Source organism: Acomys russatus, chromosome 6 (assembly GCF_903995435.1).
Source record: "Acomys russatus chromosome 6, mAcoRus1.1, whole genome shotgun sequence".
Classification (NCBI taxonomy): domain Eukaryota; kingdom Metazoa; phylum Chordata; class Mammalia; order Rodentia; family Muridae; genus Acomys; species Acomys russatus.
Window position 1 is genome coordinate 81,259,910 of NC_067142.1, and position 15,314 is coordinate 81,275,223.

The following is a 15,314-nucleotide window of genomic DNA, read 5'->3' on the forward strand; positions in this document are numbered from 1 at the left end:
TGTGGAAATAAAATGTTATTTTTGTTCTTTTACTTATTTTTAACTCTAATTTTTTAATTTTTAGTATTATAATTATGTTATTTCCCCTTTCCCTTTCCTCCCTCCAAATCCTGTTCTCTTTCAAATTTATGGTGTCTTTTTCTTAAATTGTTGTTATATATATTCACAAGGCCTTGGGTTCAATTCTCTGGTATCATCAAAGAGGGCAAAACACTGAGAGCCAATGTTGTTTTTACTTGTTTTTAACTTTGAATAGTGCCTCCGTAGTAGCCCAGGCTGGCCTGGGACTCACTATGGAAGCCAGGCTATCTTTATATTTATAGTCTTGCCTTGGCTTCCCAAGTGCTGAGCTGACAAGCTCTGGCAACTATGCATGGTACTGCACTGTATCTTGACCATGACTTTTAATGCTATTTTAACAATAGCTGCTATTTGTTGACTTCTCATATGTCAGATGGGATCCTAAGCATTTGACTTCTGTGCTTCATCTTTAGAACATCTCTATGTGTAAAATATCTTTATCTCATCATATAAAACAGCTTAAGTAATTTTTGTATAATTATTCAGCTATCAGATGTATCTAGTCCTTAAGCTGGAACATTGACAGATCTATTCGTCTAGTCATTGCAAACAAAATTGGAAAATAAATGAATTAGAATTTTCAACCAATGAAGCTATCTTCTCATAACACCCACAGAAATCCAAATAGTTCTATTTTTACCAAAAGACATAACTACACTTTTCTGAGCTGAGAAGGGTGCAGGGGTTGTGTGTAACACACGTAAGTAACATCCAAGCTCTCTCATAAACCCCCAGACATCATGAGAATTTATCTCCTTTGGTCCTATATTCACCAGTTCTCATGACAGTTCAGACTAAAATGAAAAATATGGTACCAACTTTGTGGGCACAAAAGTCTGAACTTATTTAAAAGAATAGAAGAAGACATTGCAAATCACTGCTAGTCTCCTATAGGTTTAACTAAGCTCACTCCACGTATCTCTAGGAATGACTCGGGTATGAGCCGTTTTACTGCAGGGTACAGTCTTTACAAATTAAGCAGTTTCGAGGCTGCAAGGGTGTCTGTCTTCTCTGAATGAAGCTTAATATTCAATTGGGAGTCTAGACCCTAGTTCACGGAGGTTTATCCCCAACACTGTTTTTGTTTTGTTTTGCTTTTAGCTAAAGGATATTTAGCTTAACATACATATAAGTGAAATGTTGAATCGATACTGAATAAACAGCAATGCTGTCTGAAAGCATTTTTCTTTGTTATTTAAAGTCATTTAAAAGCATTCCACAATCATTTTAAAGTCTGATATATGTTGGGATTTTAATATTTTAGTCAGTCCTTCAGGATGGAAAAAATGACTAAAACAAAACAAAAACAGCCATAACAACTGTGAGTATATTGAGCTAGAGACATCAGCTCTAGCAAGCGGATGACGTAACACAGCAATGGGATGCAACTACGTCGAGAGTTGGCCAATAAGATGTTTTTCAAGTTATCTTAATTTACTGTGTTGATGTAGTTAATTATGTTAACAATGGGAGGGCGGCAACTGAGTGCAGTGCTCGTAGAAGCCGAAGGTCTCAAATCCCTTGGAGCTGGAGTTACACGCAGGCCGGAGCCCTCTGGTGTGGTGGGTGCTCAGAGCCTAGCTTCCTACAGAAGACAGCAACAGCTCTTAGCCACTGAATGGCCTCGCAAGCTCCTCAAACAATCTCATTTTAGAGATCAGTTCTTTAAAGTAAAAAATATTATTATAAAATTATATGAGATCTAATTTAGAAATTCTCCATAATTTAACCCAAATCATGTCTTAAAATATCGAAGAATTGGCACAAGCCACTTTCTAATGAAACAGAGAAGCAAATGAGAGTACATATATATATAATACATGCAAACAAGAGAGCATTTTCTTGTTTCACTTAATTTAATGTTCTAACTTCATGCTGAAGTATAGATTATTAGCCTTATTTGAAGGAAGAGAAAATTGATGCTTAGTGAGGTCAAATAATTGCCGAAGGTCACATGGGTGGCTGGATGGCTTCCAATGTTTCAGCGCTTCTGTCTGTTTACACAGCAACAGTCTGATAAGAGGACACTTGTAGATATGCTCGCAGAAAACGCATGCTCAGCAGTGTGAGCCACTCATGATGGTGCTGAGGATAGCTCATGGCTGAAGAGACTACTAAATTTGAATTTCAGCAGACATCGAGATGTGTGAGAGGAGTGGCTGTGGTAGCTGAGAGCCGGTGTATGACAGAGCAAAGACTAAGTCCGTTTCTGAGAAAAGCAGCCTGTTGAGGACAAAGACAAACTGGCCTAGTCACCTTTCCTAACACTGGCAGGGATTCCTGAAATGGGGGGATGGGAGGTGGATGGGGGTGGGGGTGGAGGAGTGCGGGTGGAACACAACACCAATGGCCTGGGCTCCTTCCTTTGCCAACTCTGGCCAAGTACTGGAAGCAGTAGCAACCTCATCCACACAGGCTCTTCTGAGATCCCGATTTTCTTGGCACATATCCCATTTGTCAAATCCTTTATTCAGTAAAGGATATAGTAAGTGAGTGATAGTTAAGATAAAAATTAAAATTCATTCACACTAAAGTATAGTTAGGGTTACTATTGCTGTGGTGAAACACTACCATCAAAAGCAAGTTGGGGAGAAAAGGGTTTACTTGACTTACACTTCCACATTGTAGTCATCATTGAAGGAAATCAGGTCAGAAACACAAATAAGGCAGGAACCTGGAGGCAGGAGCTGAGGTAGAGGCTGGGAAGGGGTGCTGCTTCCTGGCTTGCTCACTATGGCTTGTTTGGCCTCTTTCTTATATAATCCAGGACCACCAGCCGAGGGGTGGCCCCACCCACAATGGGCTGGGCCTTCCACCATCAATCACTAATTAAGAAAATGCTCTTCAGGTTTGCCTGCAGCCTGGTCTTACGTCGGCATTTTCTCAATTGAGGACCCCCCTTCTCTGATGACTCTAGCTTGTGTCAAGTTAACTTTAAAGCAGCCATCACAATAACTTAAGCGGCTTTGTGTAAAATGGGTATATGGAAGAGCTGGAAGGAACTGAGCTTTGGGTGAGCAAAGAGAACAGCTGTCAGAAAGCGAAGGGGCTGAAATTTACTGGGCTTCCTGTGTTTCCAAGTGTAACCCTAGCAGATTCCACTCTCACAGCTTGTGCACAGACTCGGTCTCATGTTGAACATGAAGAAACTGAGTGGAGTCACTTACTCAGGCTCACCTACCCGTTACAGAAGCAAACGGCGGCAGCAGCAGGACACACACCCATTCTGTCCTGCTCTCAAGCACACAGTTTTTGCACTGTTGTCTTATGTGTACATTACAAGAAGAGTATCTTTAATTTTAAAGACATATTTCTCACAGTGTAGGCAGGCCAAGTAGGTAAGGGTGCTGCGATCCTTCCTACAAGAGCACACCTGATATTGGGGGGAGGGGAGGATATATTTCCTGTTGATGGGAATTTTTTTAAAGTCCATTCAAGAACCAGAATAAATTTACAACATTGTTTTTCTTAGTTTCAAGGTGAATTGGTGACAACTTCAAAAAAAAAAAAAATTAACAAAAAATGGCTAGTATTCATGCCCTTCAGAGTAATTAGCAACTTTTAGAAGTGATTGGAATAGAACAATTATTGCCATTGATCAACTCAGAATAGATCATTTAAAACAAAGTCATTGTGTGCTCAGCAGATTCCAGCTTGTTAACCAGCGAGTTCTAAACGACCTCTTAAGCTAGTCAGATCAGTGATGCATACCCCTCATTAGGTAACACCACACTGTAAGTGTCTTATAAATAATGTTTATTTTAAGCACTGAAATAAATGGCAAAACCTTGGTATATCAAAAGCCATCTGCTCACATAGAAGATTTTCCTCCACTGCGTTTATCTTTATTCCCCCAAATCCATAGTAATCTGAATGTCAATAGGGGAGAAACAAAAGTCTTTTTTTTTTTTTTTTTTTTTTTTTTTCTTAAAATAAAAGTGAAGAAAGCCTGGAAAGCCAGTCCCTGGAAAGTAAGCCCTGCTGATGTCCTCCCCAGTTTCGATGCCCTGATGCACATAATGAGAACACAGCAGCACTCGTTATCCTCAGCTCTACTTGCCTCTGCTTTCTCTGTGAACTGATTTGAGGGCTTCGCATAGATAATGGTAGTAACGTGGTAATAACATGGAAGTATGATGAGGCATACACTTGACATTGTCTACATGGTCCCTTCCAACCTTTACACCAGCACTGAAGTTTGGGAGAATCTTTCTTTGTGTGACTAAGACCAGTGCTCTCCATTCTGTAGCCACAAAACCCCATCCACAGCCTATGAGACCTTCAGTATCCTCTTTCTAAAAATAGTTACCAATGTGTCTTTCAAATCACCAAAGCTGTTATTGTAAATCATGCTCACTGCATAGCACAATAAATGTAAACAGAATTACAAGTAGTCTACAGGACAACTATATGACATATTTAGCTACTTTTAAGTAGAGTCACTATATAAATTTTTCTTACACTCTTCATGTTTTAAACATGAAAGAAACAAAAGAAATGATAATTTGATAGTGTGATTTATATTAATCCATAGATGGCAGAGTGAGTCACTAAGGGCATAGCGCTTTCTAAATTTGTTTTCAGTCATTTTTAGTGCTCATCTTGCTGTTAGGGTTTTTAATTTCCCATAACGCACACACTTCAATCTGAGCTGAAGTGATTGGGGTGCTAAAATCAAGACAAATCACTCAAAACAAGAGTCTGTAGGCCTCTTCCCAGCCCCGGAGGTTTTATTAAGTAAGGACAGTGATTGAGAAATCACTGCGTGTGGTCCAGGACAAAGGGGGTTCTCCAGGGAACAACCAGTCACATCTACAGTCCAGCCCATCCCTAGTGCCCACTGGGGAATTTAAACATCTTAAACATCCCCAGCAAAAGCAAAAATAATTTCTTCTAACAAGGGCGCTCAGTCCTTAGTGATGTAGGGAAAAATTACTCAAGCCAAAGGCGTCCCATACATAGGGAAGAATAAGAGGGAGGGAGAGCTCTGGTCAATTACCCTGAGATAGTTATTTAACGCCTTCCATAAGTCAAGTACTGCAAACTGAAGAATGAACACTCCGTCTCTAGGCCCCAAGGGATGTCCAACATAGCTACGGTGGGGGCTGGCATGCAAATTAGTAATAAGAATAAAATGTTACTAATTTTAATAGAAAAAATATGTCTATGGTGAAGTAGAGAAATGAAAAGTGAGAGAGTGAACAGCTACAGGGAAAGGGATCATAAATCCTGCAGAGAAAAGGGGACCCATTAAAAACTACAGCAAGTTAGCGTGTTAATATCTATTATAAAAACAAAAGCGCACTCATGTGCCGTGTTCTTCATTAGAAGAGTATGAACATGGTCTTTGTACTGGTTGCACATGTGTCTATACAACTGCTGTGCTCCACTAGCTTCTGACTGTTGAATAACGTTTATCATGTTAGCAAAGTTTTTAACGTTCCACCTAATAGGAAAACCACTTAGAAGTAAATTCAGTTCTGGTCACTGCTCACTGTGATCAGTTAATCTTAAAAATCAATCTTTGTTAAAGGATCATTTACAGCGCTACACAAGTCAGCCTTGTTTCTACTCTTTGACTCATCGCAAGCCTCTGAAGGGAGTCTTTAAACTTTTTATAGAGATTCCTGTGTGAGTGTGAGAATGTGTGTGTGTGTGTGTGTGTGTATGTGTGTGTGCATGCATGTGCGTGTGTGTCTATTAACAGAGGTGTGTCCAGACGTGCACTCACATGGTGGTGAGAAATAGATGTTGGATATTTATGAATCTTTCTCCAGTCCTCTTTTCCTCCTCCCTCTCCTCTTCCTCCTCCTCCTCTTCCTCCTATTTTTTTAGACAAAAGCAGTGAACCCGAAGCTCATTAATGTGGCTATGCTGGTCTAATGGGCTTTAGGGACCAGCCTGCCTCCACCCTGCTAGTCCTGGGAAAGTACCACCACCATCTCCACGATTAGCTTTTTACAAGAGTTCTGGGGATCAGAACTCAGTTCCTCATGCTTGTAAGTGAAACATTTTACCATTGAAGCCATTATCATCAGCCCTAAAGTCACCTTTCTATTAGAAGATTAGAATATGAAAATGAACACAGAGCCAGGCATGGTAGCACATGCCTTTAATCCCAGCACTCAGGAGGCAGAGGCAGGCAGATCACTGCGACTTCAAGGCCAGCCTGGTCTACAAAGCGAGTCCAGGACAGCCAAGGCTACACAGAGAAACCCTATCTCGAAAAATTTTAAAAAAAAAAAAGAAAATTAAAGAAAAAGAAAAGAAATGATAGAAAAAATTCTATGCTGGAAATAAATGTAATTATTGTTAAGTCATAAGAATAATTTTAATTGCATTATATGAGGTAGAGTTCTTAGACCTCAGAGACATGTTCATCCATTTATCACGGTATGTCCATATCATGATGCACGCACACCGAGGCATTACGTCGTTAATACTTGCCGTCTTTCTTTGGCGATGGCTTGGGGAGCCCTGATGCAGCTCAGCATAGGCATTTGTAACTGTGTGCTTCACAGTTTACGCTAAGGTTCTGGGCTGCTGCCAGGTGTTTAGCATGGCTAACTTTTTAACTAGTGTTCTTTACCCTCTCTTCATTAGCATATCAATCAGATTTGCATTACTCTGCTTTGCTCCTCTTATTAAAAAGGGAACCCAGGGCACAATTGACTTTTCATCTGTTTAACAAGTGAAGAAATATTTACCCTGACAGCCATTTCATTGTAGAGATTCATCTTCATGGTGTAATACGCTGCCTGCGAATCAAGGAAAAAGAAAAGATGGCATAGATTTCAGTTACACAAAGGCAGCGAAGCCTACTTTTACATAGAAAGGGTAAGAATCTTTATACATAATACATAATAAGAGTTCTGGGCTTAGAAAATGAAATCAAACTTTGTATTGAAGAGATAGGCTTCCTAATACATAATGCAAGCTTAACCAGAAAAATCTATGGTAGTCAAACCCAGAGCTAATGGAGATATATGATCATAAAATGCTCTCCGCTGAGTTTGATAATCAATGACGCTCTACTGAGAACAGAATAACAAAGCAGAAATATTCACAAGTGCTGGCGACACGTCGTATTGTATGATTTATTCACTGGGGTTCTTTTAGCCAAAACTCACAGGAACATAAAAGGAATTCATATTTCAAGACGTCGGGTTTAATGAAAAATTCAAAGAAATGCTGTCTTCAGTCGAAACCATTCAAGGATACGGATGCAGTGATGGGGCAAAATTGTGCCTTCCAACCATCTATGTGAGATGCTGTGTGCTTAGCTGCCTCCTGAGTCAGCCTTGGGAATTTTGTTTCATTTAGTATTCATTTTACCTCCATAAAATCACAAATATAATGATATCACGTTACAGCAAATCCCTTGGTAGAGTGAAGGTTTCCTAAACTCTTAGTTTCTAAGAAAGAAGCTCTATTACTACTCAAATCTATGTATAGTAAAGGAGCATTCAGCAATGTTTCTTGTTCTAATCAAAGTACTGTCTTGAATTAAATTTCCCTATCTGCTCTGTTTTTTCATTAAAAATAAAAAAGTCACAGGGCTCGCCACAGTAAAATAATCAGTAAAACCATTCACACATATATTGTTTTTCAACTTGATATTGTTAACACAAAAATACAACTCTCGCCTCAAAGAAAAGAGATAGTTTATTCTTGAGCCAAATATGATTGACCACAGTTCAGGAGTACAGATTCAGGTTACCTCAAATTTCATGTTCCAACGTGACAACATGGTCATTGAAGTTTTAGTAGTTACAGAATAAAGAAAGTGACAAATCAAGGCACTTTTGGAATGCACTGGTGGACCACCAGGTAGGTAGATCACAGCAAAGCAGGGGATAGTAAACAGGCCTCGAAGCTTCTGATGTACCCTTAGCCAGGTTTGTTTGTTTGTTTGTTTGTTTCTTTGTTTGTTTGTTTTAACATACTCTGAAAGGTTTTCCATGCTAATCACAAGGATGTTAGCTTAGACACAGAGACGGGCAAAGGATGATTATTAAGGAATCTGAAGATGCCAAGACAAATTGTAACTCTGGTCTGGACCTGTGATGCTCCAGCCACTCCGCTGGCACTGACACTCTGATCAGCTCGTCAGCCTTCAGAGCAGCCAGTGTAAGATGGGATGGGAGATTCCCAAAAGCGTTCCTTTATTATATAAAACCTCATGCATCTTTATCCAATCAATAGTCATGCAACTAGCAGAACTTCACCCTAGCTTATGAGTGCTAAGTTTTCTGGGGAAAAGAAGAGAAAAATAAACTCAACCCTCTATCATGGGCACTTCTTCCTCAAGACACACAGGAATCCATACAAAGGGCTTTCCCTCTCATTAACCTGTTCCAGTTGCCTAGTCTGATCCAGAGCAAATGGTGGAGAGCCGCAGGGATGTGTGATTCATCAACAATCTGGGCAATTAAAAAGCAGCCGGCTGCAATATGTTATTTACATTTCTGCCTTACACATGTGTGCCTTCCTTAAAGCAAATGCGGCATAATCCCTGTCACTGAGGAGAACTGAATCCTTCCCTGCATATTGCACTGGCCATGTTGAAGCTGACATTGCCAGGATGATAGCTCAGCTGTTGGGAGCCCCATACTGCTCTTCCAGAAGACCTGAGTTCCACAGTTCCCAGCCCCATAACTGCTGTCATTCCAGGTCAAGGTGATCAAACACCCTCTTCTGTCCTGTGCAGGCATCCATGTGCGCACGTCCACATATGCACATGGACACATAATTAAAAATAAGACATTTTAAACAAGGTGAATGGCTCTGTTAAGTTAAAATGATAAAATGGTACAATTTATTATATATGTTTTATAATCTTAAAAAAAATACTACAAAAACCCCAGTTGTGTTTGAACTGTGAACATCTATATCCAATCTCAGACGTGTAGGTACCTGCTTCACATTTTCATAAAATTTCAGTTTAGTCTTTGATTTTCTAGTCTGAACAATGATTTTTTTTGTTGTTGTTACATTAATGACCCATGTAGCTGGGTAAGCAGAGGCTGTGGTAGCAACTCATATAACACAAGCTAAACTAAAAACTAAATTTTTGTTCTCCTTACTGTTTACCAATCTAATATCCTTTGTTATTGAGGCACAAGCTCATTTTAAGTAGGAAGGTGGCATCTGTTGTAATGATTAGAATAGGGAGAAATGCTGTTTCACTGTGATGTAAATACAGTGCCCACTCACTGATGCTCAGTCATTTTGGGTAAATGCCAGAAGGAAATGGAGGGAGGCAGGAGGGAAGTGGGGAGAGGAAGGTTAAAAAGGTTGACACCTCACCTGAAGGACAGAGTAAGAATCCCCGGGCTTAAAGGCTAGCTTTTGGTATGCCCACCTCCTATGCCCTTTGCCACATCTCTTGGGCCAATTTTCACAATATTTTCAGATCTGCCTGTGGGATGCATATTCCTTTTGAGAATGCACTTATTTGTCTGCATAGCTGATACTGAAGTGGAGTTCCTATTTGGCAAAATTTGACCAAAATGTTTATGTTTGTGATATAGAAGTCATTTAAATCTTCCTGGGAGTCATTTCCACTGGAGCTGGGAAAGTGCTCACTTTGAGCTCCAGCTGGTGGTGCTTGGAATAGGGAGAGAGGGCAGACTCCCTAAGTATACATGCAGGAAACAGCAAAGAGTGACTTCAGGCAGAGGAGCAGCCACAGCTCAGAACAACAGAGGAGTCAGACTGAGGGAAAGGAGACAATGGGAAAGGCATCCTGATGTTTGGCTGTGGTAAACTTTGATTATTTATTATACTTTGCCCAATATGAGAGCAGTTCTCATCTATCTGCCTCCTCAGTATGAACTACTTCATAGACAGAGAAGGAGGGTGTAAGAAAGCGATGCGGAGAGATGAAGAAAGCCATGGAGCACACTCTCACCAGCAGTATTTACTCTATGGGAGAAATGAAACAGCTGTGTGTTACCTGTTTCAACTTAGAACTCCATCACACCCACTCCTGGAGATAAACCATTCAAGCATGTTCATTATAGTTAAAATATTTTATATTACACAACTAGGAATTTGTGAAGGTCTTTTTTTTTTTTTTTTTTTTTTTTTTTTTTTAACAACAATGGACTCAATGAAAGCATTAACTTGTAAAAGTCAGGTGCTAGTTGGAGTCAATGAAGAAGTGGGTGTGAACACTTCCAGTCAAAGAAGAAGGCCTGACCATGCTCTGGAAATAACCGGAAGGGTGGATGGAGTGAGTCTTCAAAGTGGAGCCTCACAGCGCCCACAGCAGGGTCCTTCCCTGAGCAGAACCAGGGGCCGGCAAAGCAGACAGGATGAGTGCTACCCATCAGCCTTCACTTCTGCAGCACCCCGGAGCTCATGCTGCCAGGCTGCCTCAGTCCAGCTGCTGCAGGTCCCTACCATGCTCAGTCCTGAGCAGCTGGAAACACTCCATGCCCGGCTGAAATCTGTATTTCAGTTTCCGCTAACTAACCTCTTGAAGAATAAACTTCACCTGAGCTTGTCAGACTTCTGCTCTTCTTCAGTTTTGGCTTTCCTCTTTTATGCACAGTACACAAGGTGCAGGAACACCCCACATTAGCTAATCTTTCCTGGGTTGTTAAGCATTTTGAGAAGAGATGAATTTGAAGGAAAAAATGGCTAAGTCCCTCAGAAGCACACATTTAATGTAAGCCATGCTCTCCCAATCACTGCATGATGTGTAGCCAGCGTTTACAAACGCAGTGAGAATGAAGACTGAAGTCCTGCACACACAGAGGGCAGCTAAGAGGAGCTCTGCTGTTCGCTGCTTTACTGCTGCTCTGAGTTCCTGATTACTCATTAGAATGACCTGCTGTTAAGAAATCATGAAGGTTAAAAAAAAAAAAGAAAGAAAGAAATCATGAGGGTATATGCTTTTTCTTCTTGTCAGCAACTGATAACAATGTGGTTGGTACCACTGATTTCTAAAATAGCAATTTTTGCCATAAAAACTAAAACCAAGAAGGGCGTGGTGGCGCATGCCTTTAATCTCAACACTCAGGAGGCAGAGGCAGGCAGATCGCTGAGAGTTCGAGGCCAGCCTGGTCTACAAAGCAAGTCCAGGACAGCCAAGGCTACACTGAAGAAACCCTGTCTCGAAAAAGCAAAAACAAAGCAAAACAAAACAAAACAAACAAACAAACAAAAACCTAAAACCACCTCTATTCTTTCTCATAGTTACCTTTAGTACAATCAATGTGTAGAAGCAGGTGAACCAATCTGAATTTATTTCATGATTATGATGAAAATCAACAAAAAATATATGCCAATAGCTCAGAGCTTTAAGTCGCCCATGTTTGCTGTTTATTTCAAGTTTAAGACTCTGAAAAGAAAGCATTCATACCTCTCACTCTTTCCCCTGACACTGAAGGTAAAGAACCCTACCTGTATTGCAATTGACTTGGAAATCTCGCCAAGAGAAATACCAAAACAGAGGGATATTTTCCCATCTATAGAAGAAGCACTGTCTAATGCAAAGTAAAAAATTTGCAGAAACAGTTATGCCAATCTATTATTAGGTTAAAAATAGTGGCATATTTTATATAGTTTTTCCTTCGATAATAAGAATAATCGGCATTTATCATAACAACACACAATGGACTCTGACAGGTTTCTTTTTTACCCCATTTACAGTCATATAAAGTTCTTTCCTTACTGTTCAGTCAAATGTTCTATCAAGCTTTAATCCCTTGTAAGAAATGTAGACTGGCTTGCTATATATTAATACTGTGTACCCTGACTCTCCAGCAATGTAATAAACAACATTTATAATTTCAACAATAATGGTTTAAAACACAATTATCTTTATCAGTTAAACTGTTCTACCATAAAGCAATCAATACATGTCACTGACTGGATGATCACAACTTTAAAAATTGAAACTAAGCTACATACATTTCTTTTACAATATATCAAATTAATCATGTATTACAATATTTTTTATAGTATCAAACTGCCCTCAGGCTGGACTAAAAACAGGATTTGCTATAGAGCATAATACTAATTATATAGTGGCAAAGTCAAGAACAATAAACCCTCTTAAAGTGCCAGCTGGAATGTGACCTACGTCCCATCAGCTCACAGCGTATGGCCCAGCCACAGCCAATAGAAGCAGGAAGAGGTAAAGTATGAACCGTCTAAAATATGACGGAATATATGATCTGTATATTTCACTTCACAAACACTATTAGGAGCAAATAAATTCAATAGATTACTTTAAATCGCCCTTTAAAGCGCAGAGAAATTTATTCTGAAAGTCACATCCAGTCCTCACCAGCCTTCTGCTGTTCTGCACACTCCCTGAAGCCTGTCATCAGCAAGCTCACTCTTCCATTGCTTCCAGTGCCAAGCTTATCCCCAGAACTTCTTTCACATGTGAGGCTAAGTTCAAGAGCATTGCCTTGACCTCCAGAGACTGCATTCCCTGTTACCCATGGGATGTTATCTATGGATATCTCAAGAAAAGGTGGATGGCATACAAGAAATGAGACCAGGTTGTCCTCCGGCCTCTAAATGCATGCACACATGCATTCCTACACACATAAGAACATACAGACAAATGCACATACACAAAACAATACGTATATAATGATAAATAGTTTGAGAGACCTGAAAGCAGTAATGTGAACTCCTTTCTCTGGATGCAGAACCTGAGTGACCATTGTATGGAAGTTTTTGTATGCATTTGCAACTTTTTTATACACCTAAAATTGCTACAACATTACTTTTTAAATGGCCTTAAATATCAATAAAGGTACAGTGAATTTTTAAAAAGAAAACTGGATGTCAAAGCTGGAAGGAACAAGAAGAAAGCAAACTTCAGTCTAAAAAACAGCACTAAAGGCACCAAAAGAAAGATTTTTGACAGAAACACTAATAGAATGTTGACACTTTTTCCACTGTGAAGGACAAAATGAGTTCAAGTGTAAAATTAAGTTTTCTATTAAAATAGCAAAATTAAGTTCAGATAGAATGAAAAATTTTGCATCTATGCACATTTAAGTCAACAATAAGGGCAATTTAAATATATTCTAAACAAAGGTAATTACCAAAATGCTTGACATTCTATTTGAAAAATAAAAGAAAATCCCCAGCCTGGCAGGTGAGACACCCAGGGAATTATGGACTTGTAAATATCCTTCCCAAAGTTTCCTCTCCAAAACTGTTAGATGCAAACAAAAACAGACATTTGATTGCTTAATTTAAAGGACTGTATTTCAAATGGTGCATTAATCAAAATCAAGTAATGAAAGAAGTTAGACACACTGTAATCAGACCAATGACCAGTCAGGTGCAGTTTATCTCTGGCTCTTAATACAGGGAGCAGTTATTCAGCCTAGTCCTTAACGGTTAACAAGTAGTTTTCACTCTCTATCCATTTTCAAAAAGGTTCATAAGAGAACATGTGCTAAAGCACCTTGGTGGGAGAATCCAGCAGTAGCGAGGCACATTGTGTGTCCTTGCAGAAGTTTAAAGCAGGATGCTATCAATGATCAGAGTTGCACACCATGGAGCCATGTGAACTATAGCTCCTGGCACACAAGGGAATGCCTATGCCTTGCGTGCACAACCTGCCAAATGGGTATCATAAAAGCTAAGTCTTTAAAAGCGTCTTGATAGACAAAGTTACAAAATGCCTGGCAAATGACATGTACTTGTTAAATGCCAACCAGCTTAAAGACACCATGTAATCATTTGCTGTGCATCAAAACTAATTGCAAATACATAGTGATATAGTTACAAATGGGTAAATATTCAATGAAGCCCATATTGGGACTATTACTTATCGATTTAAGAATAATTTCTTAAAATTTTTGAAAACTACATTTATTTGTTTAATTGTATGTGTGTGTGCATGCATATGTGTTCCATGGCAGGTGTGTGAAGGTCAGTGAAAAGCTTGCAGGAATCAGTTCTCTCTTTCCAGCATGTGGGTTGTAGAGATTGAACTTAGGTCATCAGGCTTGGGGACAAAAGCACTTATCCACTGAGCCATCTCACTAGCCTTATTTACTGATTTTTTGAAATCTCATTTACCTATAAAACAAAATTTGTAGAATGTACTAAGGAGAGAATGGAGAGATGCCATGTCTGTGTTGACATAGTGAACGTCCTTATGAGCTTGTTGAGTGACTCTAGAGAGACATTCATTGAAAGTGGGGGAGATCCTAGGATAAGCTACGTACCTGCTTGCAAAGACCTCACTAGAACATACAGACATCCATCAATTCATAAGTCTACTAGATGCAGAGTGAAAGGTATTAAAATTGAAGTACCTAATGCAGTTTAGGCTTAATGAAGTTAGTCACCCAGAAAAAAAAAAAAAAAACACTTCTCAGAAAAGTCTCCCTCCAAAATTCAGCTCAGACTTGTGTGTCCTCTATGCACCAGTGCAGCCAGAGGAGCCGGCTTACAAGGCAGGCAGGGCTCACTCTGGCCCATGGCTTTGAGGTTTCAGTCCATGGACAGTGGGCACCATTGTTTCTAGGCCATGATCAGGTAGAACTGTACAGTGGCGAGGCCAAACCAGGTCACCTGATGAGGCCAGGAAGGGAAGGGAAAGGGAGGCAGGAGGAATAGAGGTGAGGGCCGGAACAAGACAGGCCCCAAAGGCATACTCCAAGTGACCTTTTTCTTTGATCTAGACCCTGCTTCCTAAAAGTTCCAGAATTTCCCAAACTAGCACCACCATAAGTGTTCAGTACAGAGACTTCTGGGGGACATTTTAAGCAGAGGCACAGTTCATTTATAACTAAATACATCTTACAGCATGCTGTATAACTCAAATGTTGGCATGATACAAAGGTTATACTTACCTCAACAATAAGTTGGTAACGTTTTTTGCCTAAGTAACTTCTCCACCACTTTTGCATAACTGTCACAATTCTGTTCAAGTGCCTAGAATGAAAACACAGTGTCAGTATGTGTCCATTGAAAGAGAGATGTCTCTATACTTCACAAAATCACAGTCAAATTTAAGGCTCTATGCATCCGCATTCTATTTTTATTTTATTATTTGTATTTCATCTTGTTTAATTTTTCTCTTTGATACAAAGTCTTGATGCCTGGCCTGGAACTCATGATGTAGACCTGGCTTGCTGTGGTCTTGCCTCTATCTCCCAAGGACTCAGATCACAGACATATATGTACCCCAAGCCTGACTCTATGTGAATTGCTTTCTTGACCATAAATGTTTTGTTTTTCAC

General features: G+C 39.7%; 1 protein-coding gene across 1 annotated transcript in view; it reads right to left on the reverse strand.

Annotated features, from left to right (window-relative positions):
• The window catches only part of Spata17 (spermatogenesis associated 17), a 163,947-nt gene that overhangs the window by 125,369 nt on the left and 23,264 nt on the right, over window positions 1-15,314 (reverse strand). Inside the window, exons 3-4 of the mRNA XM_051148107.1 lie at window positions 14,925-15,006; window positions 6,789-6,839 (exon numbers count right to left, since the gene is read on the reverse strand). Coding sequence (XP_051004064.1) covers window positions 6,789-6,839; window positions 14,925-15,006 — 133 coding nt within the window. The remainder of the gene's footprint in view (window positions 1-6,788; window positions 6,840-14,924; window positions 15,007-15,314) is intronic.